The sequence below is a fragment of the Eptatretus burgeri genome, chromosome 6, assembly GCF_056783735.1.
Source record: "Eptatretus burgeri isolate ZD-2024b chromosome 6, Ebu_testis_v1, whole genome shotgun sequence".
NCBI lineage: Eukaryota > Metazoa > Chordata > Myxini > Myxiniformes > Myxinidae > Eptatretus > Eptatretus burgeri.
Genome location: NC_140966.1, coordinates 53,481,742 through 53,500,118, shown reverse-complemented (window position 1 = coordinate 53,500,118; position 18,377 = coordinate 53,481,742). Strand labels below are relative to the sequence as shown.

General features: G+C 45.0%; 1 protein-coding gene across 1 annotated transcript in view; it reads right to left on the bottom strand.

Annotated features, from left to right (window-relative positions):
• The window catches only part of LOC147024797 (phosphatidylinositol-3,5-bisphosphate 3-phosphatase MTMR6-like), a 97,778-nt gene that overhangs the window by 66,423 nt on the left and 12,978 nt on the right, over positions 1-18,377 (bottom strand). The window contains exons 4-5 of the mRNA XM_085885064.1: positions 6,212-6,374; positions 5,874-6,031 (exon numbers count right to left, since the gene is read on the bottom strand). Of these exons, the coding sequence (XP_085741190.1) occupies positions 5,874-6,031; positions 6,212-6,374 (321 nt within the window). The remainder of the gene's footprint in view (positions 1-5,873; positions 6,032-6,211; positions 6,375-18,377) is intronic.

Genomic DNA, 18,377 nt, shown 5'->3' with positions numbered 1-18,377 from the left:
GAATTAACGGGCATATGGCCGAGGCGCTGATCGATACCGGTAGCTCTGAAAGTTTCGTCAACAGCTCACTAGCGAAAGACAGGAAATGGAAGATCCACCCGACAGACAATACGGTATGCATGGCCTCCACATCACAACAGTCCAGCGTACGAGGGTACTGTAATGTTGAGCTGGACGTAAAAGGGTACACGTATCGGGATGTAAGGGTACTGGTGCTTCGTGATTTATGCGCAGATGTAATTTTGGGTCATAATGTCCTCAAGCAGCACACGAGTGTCGAAATACCCTTTGGAGGAAACAAACCTCGTCTAATTCTAAATGCTCTGACCACCGCAGAGGTATCGTCCCCCCTGCTGTTTGCTAACTTGTCGCCGGACTGTAAACCGATAGCGATCAAATCGCGACGATATACCACCGCCGATATGAACTTCATCACTTCTGAGACTAAGCGATTACTGGAAGAAGGTATTATAGAACCGAGCGATTCGCCATGGCGCGCGCAGGTATTGGTGACCACCAGCCAGAACCATAAGAAACGAATGGTTGTCGATTACTCTCAAACGGTCAATCGCTTCACCCACCTCGATGCCTACCCTTTGCCGCGCATAGACGAGATGGTCGAACGCGTGGCCAACTACAAAATATTCAGCACCATCGATTTGCGAAGCGCCTATCATCAAATTCCCATTCGAGAGGAAGACAAACCTTACACCGCGTTCGAGGCAGGTAGAGGCCTCTATCAATTTAAGAGGATCCCGTTCGGTGTCACTAATAGAGTAGCTCGCTTCCAACGAGTCATGGACGACATCATCTCGGATGAAAACCTCAAAGACACTTTTGTTTACGTGGACAATGTCACGGTGTGCGGTAAGGATCGGGGGGAACATGATGCGAATCTGGACAGATTCTTGAGCATTGCTAGAAAATATAATCTGACACTCAACTACGACAAATGCGTATTCTCGGCAAAGTCAATTGATCTTCTCGGCTACACGATAGCCGACGGCGCGATTAAGCCCGATCCTGAACGATTGCGCCTGCTCCGTGAGCTACCGCCACCTCATGACCTGCAGTCATTGCGCCGGTTGATTGGGATGTTCGCTTACTACGCTAAATGGATTCCCCAATATTCTGAGAAAATACATCCCCTGGTCCATTGCAAAAGCTTCCCGCTAGATGCCGCTGTTGTAAAAGCTTTCCACAGCCTCAAAGATGATATCAGTAATTCCGTGGTATTATCGATCGATAGCACGGTGCCGTTCGTGGTGGAAACGGACGCTTCCGATCACGCGATCGCCGCGACGCTCAATCAGTCCGGCCGACCCGTCGCGTTCTTCTCGAGAACTCTCTCTGGAAGCGAGCAGAGACACTCGGCGATAGAGAAGGAAGCGTACGCTATTGTCGAAGCCCTACGTAAATGGAGACATTATTTACTGGGCAACCACTTCACACTCGTCACGGACCAGCGATCCGTTGCCTTCATGTTTGATGGGAAAAATAACGGGAAAATTAAGAACGAGAAAATAATGAGATGGCGGATAGATCTATCTTGTTATAGTTACGACATTGTTTATCGGCCCGGGAGGGAAAACCCTGCTGTAGACACCTTCTCTCGGTCTACTGTTCGGCCACATCCGGTCGGGCTTTGCAAGACCTTCATGTGTCTCTGTGCCACCCAGGGGTAACCAGAATGGCACATTTTGTGCGTAGACAAAACCTTCCCTATTCTATCGAAGATATTAAACAAGTGAGTGCTTCTTGCCCTGTTTGTGCTGAACTAAAACCCAGATTCTATGGCGCCGCTTCTGGCAGGTTGATCAAGGCCACTTCACCCTTCGAGAGACTAAATATCGACTTCAAAGGGCCCCTGCCGACTGAGACAGACAACAGATACATACTCACTGTTGTTGATGAATACTCAAGGTTCCCATTTGCATTCCCGTGCTCGGATATGACCTCGGGCACTGTCGTGAAATGTTTCTCTGACCTCTTTGCCATGTTTGGGAAACCTTCGTACATACATTCAGACAGAGGACCGTGTTTCATGTCGGCCGAGCTCAAACAGTTCCTATATGAACACGGCATAGCAACTAGTCGAACGACGGGTTACAACCCACAGGGTAATGGGCAGGTGGAACGGTATAATGGAGTCATTTGGAAAGCAGTAACCCTGGTGCTGAGATCGAGAGGACTGGGGCCCGAGTGGTGGGAGGTTACCCTTCCCGATGCCCTGCATTCCATACGCTCTTTTTTCTGTACGTCCATCAATGCTACTCCGCACGAACGAATGTTTACTCACCAATGACGATATACCGGCGGCCAATCGGTGCCCAACTGGCTAACCTATCTGAGTACAGTGTCCATGAAGCGCCCGGTACGACAAAGCAAGTATGAACCGATGGTGGAGAAGGTCGAACTCATCGATGCTAATCCTGAGTATGCTCATGTTAGACTTCCTGATGGCAGGGAGACCACTGTGTCGGTTCGCCATCTGGCTCCCGCAGGTACTCCTCCCTCTGACATTCCCTCCCCAGGTGTTTCTCCCTCAGGAACTTCTCCAACCGAGAATGGTGGCGTCGGGGTTGAGGTAGACGAAGCTACCGCATTCCACCCGAGAGCGATCGGGGAGTCATCCCCGGCACGAATCGAGGCTCCCCAAGGGGATCGGATGCCTCCCTCAAGTGAAACCACCATTTACTCCCAGAGAGGCCGACAGATAAAACCCCCTCGACGACTCTATCTGTAAAGGGGATTATTGGCATCCCTTGATGGCACCTTACTATGCTTCTATAACTCAAAATAATCCTCACTGCTTGAAATGTATGCTTCTGTAGATTAAATAGTTCACACTGCTTGAAATGTATGCTCCTATAGCTTTGAAGTAATAATGGTGCGTTAGTTGAACCTCTAGTTACATATTAAAGATGGGGAGAATGTGATGAAATAAAAGATGAAGTGACGCGCGATCACGTGACGCGTGGCTCGCACACGAGACAGATAAAACCGAGATGCCGCGTGGTCGGTGGGATTGTCCCTGGGGCATTGTCATTAACTGCGGTGGTTCACTTGGTGCTCCTTGAATGGTGAGAATTGAGAGTATACCGGACTCCGTGCTTATGCTGGCTAATTGTTGTTATACTTTGCGGTGATTGACTGCACATGTATTCCTTTTGTGTTTGTAGAGACGGCTTCAATCAAGTGAAATAAAGCCTTATACTCCGAAGGTTTTTCTCTCACATTCATTTCAGAAGAGTAAAAAATGAAGAAGAAGAGTAAAAATATGAAGAGGAAGAGTAATAAAAAGAAGAGCAATAAAATGGAGAGTAATAAAATGAAGAAGAAGAGTAATAAAAAGAAGAAGAGTAATAAAATGAAGACGAGTAATCAATGAGGAAGAGTAATGAAATGAAGAAGAAGAGTAATAAAAAGAAGAAGAAGAGTAATAAAATGAAGAAGAGTAATAAAATGAAGAAGAGTAAAAAAATGAAGAAGAGTAAAAAAATGAAGAAGAAGAGCAAATAATGAAGTGCTAAAATAAGACATGCTAAAAATTATGACGTCACAATTCGCAGGGTTTGGCAGCCATCTTGGATAGAAAAACGCACCTTATCCGATGAACACGAAACTTCACGCACGCATTCCACTATGGGATTGGAGGCAGGATGTAAACTTATGATGTCATAGGTCATATGGTTCGTCAGCCATCTGGGATTGAAAATTAATAAATTTAAAAAATCTTCTTCTCCAGAACGGCCAGACAGATTGAGGGAAAAATTCATGTACGCTTCCCCCAAGACATCCTTTCACAAGTTTGTTAATTTCTAATCGATAGGTCACACGGTTTGGCGGCCACGTCGAATTTACCCTAAAACCTTTGAACATCTTCTTCTCCAGAACGGCCGGTCAGATCGAGGGGAAACTTCACATACGTATCGCACACGAGTGGGGAATATAAGTTTGTTAATTTCTAATCGATAGGTCACACGGTTTGGCAGCCACGTCAGATTCAAGAATAACATTAAATATCGTTTTCTCCGGAACCGCTCATCCTGTCGACCATCATTTAAGTCTGACGTCGTATCAAAGGCGTTGTATACGGGTACCCGGTCATCACTGCCAGCAGTTGTAAAGTGGCAGTTCTATTTTTTTTTTTATCTTGCCAAAACGAAGTTTTTGCAAGATATGTTAGTCAGCTTGTATGTTTTTTTATTTTTTATTTTTATTTTTTTGTTTGTTTGTCTGTAATCACGTATAAAAAATTCTGCAGAGCACAGTTATCATTGGAAATTTTTGTAACTTTGCATATCAGAGGCCTATAGAGGTCCCTTTCAGTGCACAAATTTTTGAAGGTCAAGGTCAAAGGTCAAGGTCACTTTGTCGCAAATCAGGGGAGTCGACGAAACCCTTATTTTTTAAGTAATTTCGATCGGATCGTCTTCAAACTTCATGGGAATATAGTTCATGGTCTGGCGCTCAGCTGATTAATTTTTGGTGGCGATTGGCCTTGACCTTCATGGTTAGCGCCTGAGGTCAAACATATTTGACCCCAAGGTCAAATTTTCAATTTTTAGGAACCAGATCGTGTAGTACCTCAAATTGAACACCTCGATGAGTGCTTTCTAGATATGTCAAGCTTGAGACATTATGACGTCATTTGGTGACGTTATGAGGCAAAAGCATATTTTTCATGGTTACTCTGTAGAACGATTCTCATCGGAATCTCTAGTCGGCAGATATTCCTCAAGGAGTCGCTCCTGGTGGATAGCAGCTCTGTTCACCTCAGTGTGACCTTAACGAAGTCACACGTGGTCACCTTTTGGCAAGATACAGGTCACCCTGTGGGTGACATTGTTTTTATTTTTTCTTCGGTATGACTGTGATGTTGACACTTCGATTTCTCGTGCGGTTATGATTTAAATCGTTGAGCGGCAGCCTATTAATTATATTATATCATAACTGCACTAGAAATCAAAGTGTCAACATCACCGTCACGCCAAAGAAAAAAACAAAACAGGGAGTCTGGAACACTGACGCTAACCATTACCTTGACGTGTTTTGACTTATGAGTAACTTACAAGTAACGTGTGTCGATGTGTGTCAACGATCGTGTAACGTGCCTACAACACGTTACTCATAGACATAGGTTAGAAATAAGTTTCGGGTACGCTAAACATTACCTCGACGTGTTTCGACTTATGAGTAACTTACAAGTTACGTGTGTCGACGCGTGTCAACGATCGCGTAACGTGCCTACAACTTATGGCCAAGCGTATGTGGAACGAGTGAGTCATACGCTGGCATACGTCGAAAAATTTCAAGCATGGAAAATTTGTCTAACAGCTCGGCGTACTACGACGTATGCCAGCGTGCTCTTAACGTATACAAACTTACCCATAACGTATTCGACGTGTGCCAGCGTTTTAGCCAAATTTTGCATATGTCAGGCATACGCTGGCTAAATCATCAAGGTGTGACAGGGCCTTTAGGGAATATGTTTGTTAATCCTCATTTACTATGGCGGGGGATATCGAAGACTTTGTCTTCAACGGATGCTAATTTTGTTTATATTGCTGTCGTACTTCGACCTCTCTTCATTGACAAATTAATGCCCTGGAAATATTATTCATGGTAAGATGTATAGTATGGCTGTCGTGCTTGCTCGAGGGTTAACGAGCTCATATGAAATAAATTAAGATTCAGAAATATTAAATTGTTAATTCACCAAAGAATATTTGTAGAAAAAAAATAGCCCATGGGATATGCAATTTTAAAATACTCAAAAAAAGACAAGTAGTCACATAGAATGATTTAGCATTACTATTGCCAAGCTTGGTGAGAGCTTGGTGAGACCAACTTGGAAGTGTCACACCTACTTTGTACTTGTAATTCACATGGGTGCAGTGCCATGCAGCATTGGGTAACCCCATGCGTTCGTAATCATCCTGGGACGAGAGTAAGTCCCAACCAGCAGCCCGGTCTGTCTCGCTGCTTCTAGGGTTGTACAAGAATGCGTACACCTGATCATAGTTATCTGGGGGGGAGGGGGGGGAGGGAACATTAATTAGGAAGAAGACAGTGACAGAATAATAGGAAATTGGTTAGGTTAGCATTAGCTGCTGAATGCTGGAATAAAAACAAGTGACCAATTCAATGATGATGAATGCAAAAGCGATGAGAATATGCATGCGTGGCAATATTGCAGATAACATGCCTGGTTGAGATAGCTTGAGGAGTGAATTATAGAGTTGGTGTCCATCTCTCTCCCTGGGAAGGATGAGAGTAATCAGTTGGAAGGTCTTGCACGAGATTAGTAGTGGACAACCAGTTGGGCATGTTGCCTGCTTCTCTACTGATGAAATATGGTTGTGAAGGATCTGATCATGAAAAAAAAATAGAAAATAAACAAATAAAAGTGTCCATCTAAAGTTCATAATCAAGACAACTTCTAAGCGGGTGATGAAGTGGATTAGTGTTGCTATTATCACATCAAGACGAAATGTTTTTGGGTGAACATTATAAACTACACATACTTGTGAAATCTTACAATCTGAATAGTTGCAAACTCAAGTCACAAGCAGTATACAACAGAGGACAGTCAGGGTAAAGTTTTTAATTTCCAATAACTTATCAGACAGAACAAGTTCTCCAATAACGGTCATAAAATAAACTGAGTGGTGGATCACTGTTTTTAATATGAAAGTAGGTTTTAAGTGAGATCATTTATGGTATTTTAAAGCAAATGTCGAGGGTACAAACTGGAAGGTGCTACTGAGGTTCAAACATTGAGGTCTCCAAATGTCAATCATCTAATGAAGAAAAAAAATCTTTACATCCATTATATTTTAATTAACATTGTGGAATAACAGGAGCAAAATGAGCAACTTTAATAAAGAGCTCCCAAGGCGCCTGAAGCACATTTCAACAAAGCTGGTGAATGTACAGTCAACATAACATTTTTATGTCCAATTTCCCAAAAGTTAGATTATTTACCTTGAATACAAAGGGTGGTCACGGCAGTTTGCTGCATGTGAAAGAACGTTTCTAGGTTTTATCAACTTAAAAAATATATATATATATTTCCAGACGTGTCCTGTAACACAACATTGCATTTACTATAAATGATCCCCTACAAGAAAAGGTGCAGTCTTTTACCTGGTTTATAGAGATTAAATCAGCCACACAGGTTCAACAAAGGTTCAGGGTGACTTTTGGAAGGGAGCCACCATCAATAAAAACAGATTCATTAGTAGCTGAAGAAGCTTATGGAGACTGGTAGCATCTTGTGGAGGAAGGGGGCAGGCCAGCCAAGCAAAAGTGGTAAGGATGTTGAATGTGTTCGTAAGTCGTTAGAACACAATCCCCATAAATTCATTCGGATTTGGATGGTGATCGTGACAAACCTCAGCAATAAAACTTTGAGAAATGTTCTTTCACATGCAGTAAACTGCATCACTGTATCCATTTCATTACTTTTTTATAACGGTTTTAATTCAGAACAGTAATTTGTGGATGCCCTGTACATTTTGTCCAAGTCAGAGAAAATTATTACTTCTGCCACTAAAGATGGACAGAGGTTATGTTTTCACCCCTGGTTGTTTGTCTGTCAGTGAGCAGGATATCTCAAAAAGTTATGGACGGATTCGGATGAAATTTGGTGAACAGGTTGGGTGTCTGAGAATCTATTTGATGTGGTGAATATCCGGATCCGGATCTGAGAATTTTTCAATTTTAAAAAGTGATTCTTGACCATTCAGAGATGGGGCCAAAAACGATTTTTAGCACAATATCTCAAAAAGTTGTGGACGGATCACACAAACTTGGTGGACGAGTTGGGTAGGTGACAAGAATAAGTAGATACGATTTTGGTTCAGGTACGGATCCAAATCCGGCCTATAAGTAGGACACAAAACGTAAACTCTTCAGCCTGGCAGAGGTTTTCGGTTTACCGAGTGCCATTCCAATTAATTCTGTGCTTAATAATTTGTGTAATTAATCACCCTGTCTGTGCGTCTGCATGTTGTTGTCAAGGGCCATACTTGTATGTCCAAGTGGAGTACTGTAGATGCAGGAGGAACACATGTTTTGCAGACAACTACGCAATGATGTGGTAATTTATTAGGTGGCATATTCCTCATACTGACACGTTCCCGAAAGAACACGAAAAGCTGTTGTAGTGGTGTTATGTGTTGGCGAGCAAGTGAGTCTGCACTGCTTTCAGATATAGTATAATCTATATACCCTGGCAAGACTCAGCGTAGTTTTCTTTCCTGAAAAAAAAGATGGATACAATTTTGCAGCAAGGAAATGGAAAGCTGTCTGCAATCATGATTGACAATATCACTTTAATATCTGGCCTCAAGTCTGAAATAATACACTTTAAAGGAAATAATGCACATTTAAAACACCTCAATGGCTGCAAAGTCACGAGTGTCATGTCACAGCCGCATACGCAAAGTCTGCAAAGTCAAAGTCACCTTTGGAACACCAACATGATGTCTTGGTATGGATAAGAACACAACACCTTCCCCAATGCTGACATTTGTAGATGTATGGGTGGCAGAGGTCAAGGAATTAATATCTGCCTCAGATTAAGCATGTCCTTTAGTACAAATGTGCAAGCCTGCACACAACTTCTGTAAAATGTGTGAGAATCTACTGATGCAGGTATTTCTCAAAAATGCTAGAACACAGTATGCCCAATTTCACGATTTTGAGATACTGTGCTTTTTTTGTTAAACACCCATCTCATGCGGACGTTACTGTGTTATTGAGTCCACCTATCTATGGAACTATGCTAATCTGAGAGATGAGACTAAAATGGAGAGATAGAGGAGACACTGTAGATGAAATTTCATGTAAAAGCTGAAATTTGACAAAAATGGATTATACTAAACTGTGTTCCATTTTTGGGCAGTGTACAACCCCACATAAACTGCTCAAACAGAGCTGACACAGACACCACACATGGTGGAGATCTCTATGTGGATAACAATAGTGGCGTTTTAGTCCATAGGCCAGTAAGGGTGATTAGTGCCACCAGGAGGTACCAAACATAACATAAAAACTTCATACCAGTAGTCAATGATGATTACCTAATGCCAAAAATGCTTGCTGGACACTTCAAATAGGTAGCTTTAATTGATTCACGCGTCAAATTGCATTCACTTAGGTGACCCTTATTGTTATGAACAATTTCATCATGATTTCTGGAGTAACCTTGTGGACAGGAAGGAAGTACTTTGTTTTACCAGAAGTCGCAGCCATTTGCATTTTGCTCTGATCGATGAGTGTTGGCATTGTTTAGAATTTATTTCAAGAATCTGTCCTAATCTTCGTTTCTGTTCCAACAAAAATGTATATATTGTTTCATTGAGAATCATCAGGCACAATAAAATAATGTTTGAGAAAATGATGAATTTCTGAACACATCAACTAATTGCTAATACTTTGAGAAAGACGTTAAAAGTACCAACATGAACCACAAAGTTAAAATATAGCTGGCATCGTAATTTATCAATGTCTAAAAAATTTTTTTTAAATGAAGAAAATCACTATTCATTCTTTTCCATGGAAAATTTATGTTCTAAGCCATGCTGGCCTATCATATGTATTTTATGTATGTTACGGTTCTAGGAACAGTATGCATACAAACATAGAATTGTCCCGAAGTCAGTTATTCCGTTTAGTATATGTGTAGACAGAATCCCTCCTTGTGTGTAGTGGGAGGACACTGGGATGCGTTGCGATGTTTTTTTAGTTAGATTAATAAATCATTATATCCCATCCACGACAACCCATGGTCAACCCACGACCCACGGTACCCTCTGCCTGCTCGCACATTCATCTCGCTTGCTACTCTTGCATGGGCTGAACAAGCGCGTGTCCGCCTACTCGCCTAACTGGCAACTCGCTTCCGAGGCAGAATCTTTGTGTGGTACCTTTTGTGGTGAGTCCAGACACGCGGAATGGGCGGGCTTCCCGGTATAGCTGAAATGCCGACCAGAAAGGGCGGCCCCATGGAAGCCCCGTCCAATCAGGGCGAAAAGTGACGTCGGCTTCACCAAGGCCCCTCCCCGCTGAGGGTGATCTACAAATTATGACATCATCCTCAAGGTCGAGTGCCGAGAGGGTGAGGGGGTGAGCTGGAAAGTGACTCGTCCTGAGAGTGAGCTGGAAAGTGAGTCTTGAGCGGAGCGTTGGAGTGAGACAGTTCGTTGGCTGATAGCGAAATAAAGGAGGAAAGTCGTGGAGTGGTTGCGCTCTTTGGGGGTCGTTCGTTTCGAGTGCGAGAGCTGGGAAGACCTCGACCGGGTCTCTCGTAGGGTCCTGTCTGCAGCCCTGATCCCCGCCTCGGACTCCGCTCTACTCGACCCGGGCTCCTTCGCAAACACGATCTCCACGCGAGCGACAGTGGACAGAGCATCCCTTCCTCCAACGTTCAGGTACCCGAAAGAACTGCGACCTCAGCTCACCTCCCTCTCTGGCTACAAAAGTCTTTGCCATACATCTGGGTATATTTTCGTCTGAGTGTGGGTCTGAGTGTGTGGCGCCGTCTTTAAGTAGAATTGCATGCGTTTTTATTTGATCATTGTAAATCTTGCCCGTTTTATTCCCGCATAAGTCTGCTCTGTGTCTTCTTTTGTAAGTTGCTGTAAATTGTCGCACTATGCTTCTTTCTTTCTTTCCCCTGCATAACACTCCCAATAAACCTGTTTCCTGTGCCACATATTTTTCCTCGCTTTATTGTAAATAAATTATTGTAGAAATGTTCCCAGTTCGTTTTTGTCTTTTCCATCATTGGTCCAGCATGGCTTGGATCTAAGTTTAGCCGTGTCTTTATCCCCAATAATTTTTTTCATTCTTGCCGGTACATCCTTGGTAGTTCCGCTCGGCTGCATCCGATCCGGAAAGGTAGTTGGTAGAGTGATTCGGATCAGGCAAGGTGTACCGAGGGTGTGGTTCCCTGGTAGACGACACCGCATGGTTAATTAGGTAAATTGGTTCCAGACAAAAAGACCCTACGCTACGCAGTCGAGGTATTGGCGTCCACGGTGGGTTAAGCCAGTGGTTCTCAACCTTTTGGAGCCGCGACCCCCCAAATAATTTAAGTTGGGGTTCGCCACCCCCCTCCCGACTCACACTTGAAACACTGCAGTGACTTCACAGAGCGCATAAAAAAATCCAGTGCCTGGAGCACATTGGTCAACACCTAGGTACTGCCAGCTGTTAAAACTAAACAGAACTAAACTAAACTAAACTGGCATCACAAATTAATAATTTACACTCTAATGTATAATACAGTAAAAACAGCCAGCCACGTTCATTAAAAAGGCTTCTGTAATTGCAAAGAGCGGTATGTAGCCTATTTATGCACGGGACACAGACTGGAAGATTGAGCAACCCTCTGCTGCAGACAGAGGTTACTATCACACATGACAGCTACCAGACGTACACAAACCTTGCATTACTGACCAAAAATATACAAAAAAAACAAAACAAAAACTACCAAAACTACCACTTCCAAAACTTTAGCTTTCAGTCCCCTGATTGTCCCCTGCATGGCGCCAGCTCCATCTGTACACACAGAGATGCAATTTTCCCAACTTAGCCCCTCCTCGCGCATTTTACTGTCCAGTTTGTTAAAAATGTCACGACCAGTGCAAGTTCCTTCAAGTGTCGAGCAAAACAACATATCCTCGTACATTTTCCCCTCGTAGCTGTATCTTGCAAAAACAAGCAACTGTGTATCACTGGAAACATCCGTTGTTTCGTCAATTTGGAGGGAAAAATCTTCCACTTTTCTTCACTCGTTCAATGAGCTGCTCTTTCATGTCGTTGGCCATTTCACCAATGCGCCTCGCCATTGTGTCATGAGACAGTGGAATAGTCTCAAGTGTGCTAGCTATTTTTTCACCATGCATAGCTCTGGTCATTGCAATCGCTGCTGGGCGGATCAGGCTCTCTGCAATATTACGGGACTTTTTGGATTGAGCAACCAGGTATGCCACTTCATATGAAGCCAACAGGGCTTTGACAGGGATTGTACAGTGCTCACGTACAGTCGTCTTTTGGCTCTGTAGTTCTCCCTCCTTACGACGAAAAAAAAAATCTAATGGTTTGTCAATGTAGGATGGGTGTTTGGTTTGTAAATGTCTCTTCAATATCACTGGTTTCAAGCTTTCGTGAGCAAGCACTTCTGAACACAGAACACACTGTGGATGTTCCACTTCATTTTTGGCTAGGCATGTGAATCCGTACTGCAGAAAGTCAGTCTGATATTTCCGACGCTTGTTGGAGGCCAAATCTGCCACCGGCGCCTTACGTTTTTCAGTTGAACTTGTAACAGTTGGCCCACCTTCACATGTGTCGTCTTGGTCCACATCTTGAGCTGGCAGACGTTTTTGGACAAGCCACCTATCCATATTTAGCCACCTTGCAGTAGTGAGCTAGCGCTAACATTCACTTTCAGCACCCGCCACTGTGCTTCTTCTTCTTTTTCACACACACACACACACACACACACACACACACACACACACACACACACACACACACACACACACACACAGACACACACACACAGACACACACACACACACACACACACACACACACACTTCACTTGCTGCTCAAATCTGTTTCATAATGAATACATTATAACATTGGAATGGGAGATTTAATTGAAAAATCATTTTCAAAAAATATTTATGAATTTCTTTATTATATATTTGTTTGTTTATTTGTTTTGACAACGTTCCCGCGACCCCCGAAAACAATCTCGCGACCCCCAGGTTGAGAACCATTGGGTTAAGCGACCCACCGCCTCACGGAATTATCCGTGAGCGATGGCCTACAATTCCAGGAGTCTTGTGGGAGACAACGTAACTTCCCCCACCTAGCGGTCGCTCTCGTCATTTTTTTTTTACCAGATTTGCTTTGATTCACTGCAGAGCACCTCACGAAACCTCCGAAAAAATACACAGATCCAGCAGATGTTTTGGATAGGCAGTCCCTCTTACGGACAGGGTGCGAGGTCTCGCAGTGAATGCATTAAATCATACAGCTCAATGAAGCCAGTTAATTTTGGGACATTCGAGATTTTTTGTTCACTCAATATAATTCTCCTAACTGTAGAAAAAAGATAAGTTCAATGGTTTGAAAATTTCACATTTTCTTGTGTACGCAAGACGAGGAGAGAACATAGCCTTGCTTGTTTCAAGTAAATACGTATATCAGTTTAGTTCGAAGACTCGTCATTTCTTTAAATTATCAGATTTCTCAATAGATTTTGACACTTAGAGTCTGGACGATATCTGATCCTGAAAACTGAAATAATATTTCGAATGTATAGTTTAATTAGTCCGTGAGAGTAGGTTTTTAAAAATCTTTTTGTGTGTGTACACCATCGAGGCTTGTATGAGAGCGAACACACAGAACGTACAAGAGGAGCAGGAGACAAGAGGAGTGAGAGAGGGAAGGAAAAAACAGTGGGGAACAGAGATATGAGGAGATCTGTGGAAGGGATGGGGTGGGGTACACTGGGTAAAGAATATGGACACCACAGGGACTTTCAGGAAGGAAAGCAGATAATTTGAAGGAGGTGGGTTTGGGCATATTATGTCAATGGTCAACGAGCATATTATGAGACTAAGGATTCGTCACTCCTTGGGTGTCATTTCCCTGGTCTCTGTTTATGCTCCGACTGAGGAGAGTGATCTCACCGGGAAGGATGCATTCTACGCCACGCTCGGGTCTGTGGTTGATCAGTGCCCAAGGCGAGATGCACTTCCAGTCTTGGGGGATTTAAATGCATCGACTGGAACTGATAGGGATTGTTAGGAGACGTGTGTTGGTCCCCATGGGTCTGGAACTGTGAACCTGAATTGCACGAAGTTCCTTGACTTTGCAAGAAGTCATGGAGTTAGGGTGGCCAGTTCATGGTTTCAGCACCCACAAGCTCATCGCTGGACTTGGTATTCCAACGCTGGCGGTGTGGCAAAGGAGATTGACCATGTCCTCGTTGACGGTCGCTGGAGGATGATCCAGAGCTGCAGGGTCTACCGGAGTGCTCAGTTCCTCAATACTGACCACCGGCTTGTTGTAGCAACTCTTAAGTTGCACCTTAAATCCAGGAGAATGGTACCATCCCAGCCTAGGCTGGATGTTGGCAAGCTCAAGGATGAGAGGGTAGCTGAGGAGTTTGCGAACAGGCTGAGTGGACATTTGGGGTGTCTGGGTGCTTTGGAAGGTCCTGAAGAGTTATGGATTACCTCCAAGACCACCATCCTTGATGTTGCCGGTGGATGTCTTGGAACTCACCGAAGGGCAAAGAAGAATTTTGTCTCTCAAGGGACACTGGATACCATTGAGGAGAGTTGCAGGAGCAGGCTGAATGGCAGAGGTGAGCTGTTCAGGGAGCTGAGGCGTAAAACTGCACGTGCGCTAAGGGTGGACAAGGAGGCCTATGTGCGAGGAATCTGTGAGGGGTAGAGTGTCACCTGTGGTCAAATGATTCTCGTCTTGGTTACAGGGGAATTCGCGCATTGTGTTCATCCCTCGGTGTACTGCAGTTAGAGCAGAGAGTGGTAGGCTCTTGACAGAGGAGTCCGAAGTGAAGGCCCGCTGGGCCGGTAACTTTGAGCGGTTGTACCAGGCTGATCCACCAGCTGTCGAGTTAGACGTCAGGGGTGTTACAATCACTGTTGCTGACCCTCCAATCAACTGTGGTCCACCTTCGTTTGTGGAAACACAGGCTAAGGTGAACCGGTTGAAATGAGGTGAAGCTTCAGGGATCTGTGGCATCCATGCTGAACTTCTCAAGGCTGGTGGAAATTCTGTTGCACGTCGTTGCATGCAATTCTGTGCTCCACCTGGAACACAGGCATCATCCCAACTGACTGAAAGAGGGGTCTTGTTGTCCCTCTCTGGAAAGGGAAGGGTGATCGACAAGACTACAACAACTACCGAGGGGTGACGCTACTCTCAGTGACGGGCATCATCTTTGCTCGGATAATTATTGATCGGGTTCGCCACAATCTCCTTGAGCACCAGCGTCCAGAGCAGTCAGGCTTTACACCAAAGAGGTCAACGATTGACCGCATCCTTGCTCTTCGGGTCCTCACCGAACGAAGACGAGAGTTTCGGCAGGGTCTGCTTGCATCCTTTGCTAATCTCTGCAAAGCGTTCGATTCAAGGAATCGGGATGCCCTCTGGAGGATTCTTCGTCTTCGTGGAGTCCCACCAAAACTGATCGATCTGATGTCTGAACTCTACTCTGGTACTGAGAGTGCTGTGAGATGTGGTGGTACCATCTCTGACTTATTTCCAGTTGTGACTGGAGTTCGTCAGGGGCGTGTACTGGTCCCCACACTTTTCAGCACTTGTATGGACTGGATTTGTCAAGTTGTGGTGCATCGTTTGGGAATGTCAAGATCTCTGACCTTGATTTCGCAGATGATGCAGTCATCCTTGCGGAGACTTTAGATATCCATTTGGGGGCTCTCGAGGTGCTGAATGAGGAGTCGGAGCCGCTGGGATTACAGGATTCCTGCGTCAAAACTAAGATCCAGGTTTTCAATGACATCTTGGATGTTGCTGTCCTGTCTGTGCCTGTTTGTGGTGAGGATGTTGAGGTCGTGGAGAGATTCACTTACCTTGGCAGTGATATTCATGTCTTTACTGGCTGTGAGTCAGAGGTCAATAGATGTCTGGGTCGAGCCTGGGAGTTATGGATTCACTGGATAATGGGTTGTGGCGCTGCTGGTACCTGTGCGGGAGGACGAAAGTCTGAGTCTTCAGGTCCTTGGTGCTTCCAGTCTTGCTCTATGGATGTGAGACTTGGACTCTGACTAAGGATCTGAGATGCAGATTTAATTCTTTTGGTACCAGGTCTCTTCGGAGAATCCTTGGTTATCGCTGGTTGAACTTTGTGTCCAACGAGCGGTTGCTGAGAGAGACTCGGATGAGATTTGTTACCTGCATAGTCCGTGAGCGTCAGCTGCGGCTGTATGGACATGTGGCTCGTTTTCCTGACACTGATCCTGCTCACCAGATTCTCTCAGAGAGGGAGTCTCGTGAGTGGAGGAGGCCAATAGGCTGACCACATGCCTCGTGGTTGCAGCAGGTTGTTCGGCATCTCAAGGGGATGGGGATGGGCCTGGCATTTGCCTGGGGGATGGCCAGACGGAGGCCCCTGGAGTACCAGGAGAAAGTGGTCGCAGCGATGCGCTGCTCTGGCGCATGCTCCCATACCTGACCTGACTTGGTTTGGGGTGGATTAGTGGGGGTAGAAAAGATTATGCTTTTGGATGGGGTTAGATAACAGATGGTGGTGAACAGCTGTTTTGAAAACCTGGAGGGAAGAGTGGGATTGAAAAGAGTGTGTGAGTTTGTACCAAAGGTGGGAAAAAAAGAGGAATGAAAGAGTGAAGGTGAGCAGTGATTCTTGATTTTGGTCGTTTTATCAGAAGGGGGTTGCTGGCAGAACTTGAGCACACTGCAGAAATATGGGGAGAGGGGACATATCTCAGACAGAACAGGGGGGGGCAGGCTGGAGAGGAGTTGGTTTGACATTGAAAGACCCAAAGACTCATCTTCATCGCAAGAGATACCAATGATCCTAAATGCCTCAGTTTCCACAGGGTGAAGCCAAGAAACGTGAGAGGTGGGAGCACCAGCCCAGAGGGGAGAGCGGTACTCCATCAGACTGTGGACAAAAGCTTTGTATGTGGTCAGGAGCTCAGATGTGCCAAGGAAGGACTTTGCACGACGGAGGATTTTCAGTCGGCGACTAGCTTCGGAGGGCAGCTTGGAAATATGGCCTTCCCAGGAAAGATCGTGGCAGATAGTGAGACCCGGAAGCTTGAATAAAAGGACTTCTTCAAGAGGGTTGTTGCGAAAGTATATGGGTCGGGGGGGGGGCAGACGGTCCTTTCGGGGAGACATAATGAGAGTGTGAGATTTATCAGGTTTGAAAGACATGTTCCACGTTTTGGATCAGCTTGTGATTTTATCCAGATCTGCAGAATGTGAAGAGGTTGCTGCTTGCTGATCTAAGGGATGACAGATGGTGCGGCAGAGGGTGGAGTCATCAGCAAAGAGATAAAGTGGATTTTCCAGAGAGTCGGAGAGATCATTGATGAAAACCATAAAAAGAACAGGGCCCAGAATGCTACCTTGAGGAACTCCAGCCTGGACAGGAAGAGGGGATGAGAGAACTCCATTTAGGGCCACATGTTGGCTGTGACAGGAGAGGAAGTCTGCGTTCCATGAGTGGAGATGGCCGTCGATACCATAGGAAGAGAGTTTGGTGAGCAGGACAGGGTGCCAGACCGTTTCGAAGGCACGCAATATGTCTAGGGATATGGCTCTGATTTCATGTCCTGCATTGAGGACCTCCATCTATTTTTGGGAGAGCAGAAGCAGCATATCTAGGGTAGAGTGACCTGGTCTGAAACCAAATTGATGATCGGAAATCAAGCCATTGGAGAAGAGGAAGGATTTCATGTCTGAAGCGATGATGGATTCCATAACCTTGCTGATGATTGGGAGAAGGCTGATTGGTCTGTGGTTGCAGGGATTTGTGTTTGCATCTTTTTTATGCAGGGCAGTGATGTTTGCTGATTTCCAATCAGATGGCAGATTATCTTGAGCAAACGGGAGAATGAATAGAACAGAGAGTGGGTGAGCAAGAGCAGCAGAGCAGGTTGTTTTAGGATACGTTGACCGATGCCGTCTGGACCAGTTGCAGAATCTGAGTCGAGGTTTGACAGCAAGCTGTCCACTTTATCAGGAGAAAAGAACACAGTCTGTCCCAGAGACAGCTGGGTAAGACTGGGTAAAGTGGGTACAGAAAGCGATGGGTTTGGGACACACGATTTAGAAGAAACACGGAGTTTAGACATTCAGCCTTTTCTCGTGCAGCGTCAGCTGTGTGGCCATTTGAGGTAAGGGAGGGGATGGAGGGGGGACATACACCAGAAACAGACTTAACTAGTCGCCACCAGGATTTCAAGGAGGGAGAGAGGTTTGAGAGTTCAGACTTGAGATTGGAAAGATTTTGTTTTCTGGCTCTCCTGAGGGGAGATACACACTCGCTCCGAGCATTGTGGAAGGAACTGAGATTTCCCTCAGTTGGATGAGCCTTCTATGAGGAGAAGGCAAATGTTTCAGGACAACTGCCTCACCACAGGCTTCAATGGAACAATGGGCAGGAGGAAGGGTAGGACAACTGAAGACGAGATGGGATAAATCTGTGCATGAGAGAGAGCAAATTTCTTTGAAAGAATTCCCAGGATGAGTTGCTGTCAGTGAGAGTAGAAATGGGAGACCAATCTGGAAGTTTGATGGCTGCTCGAAGACCCTACGAGTCGGCCTGA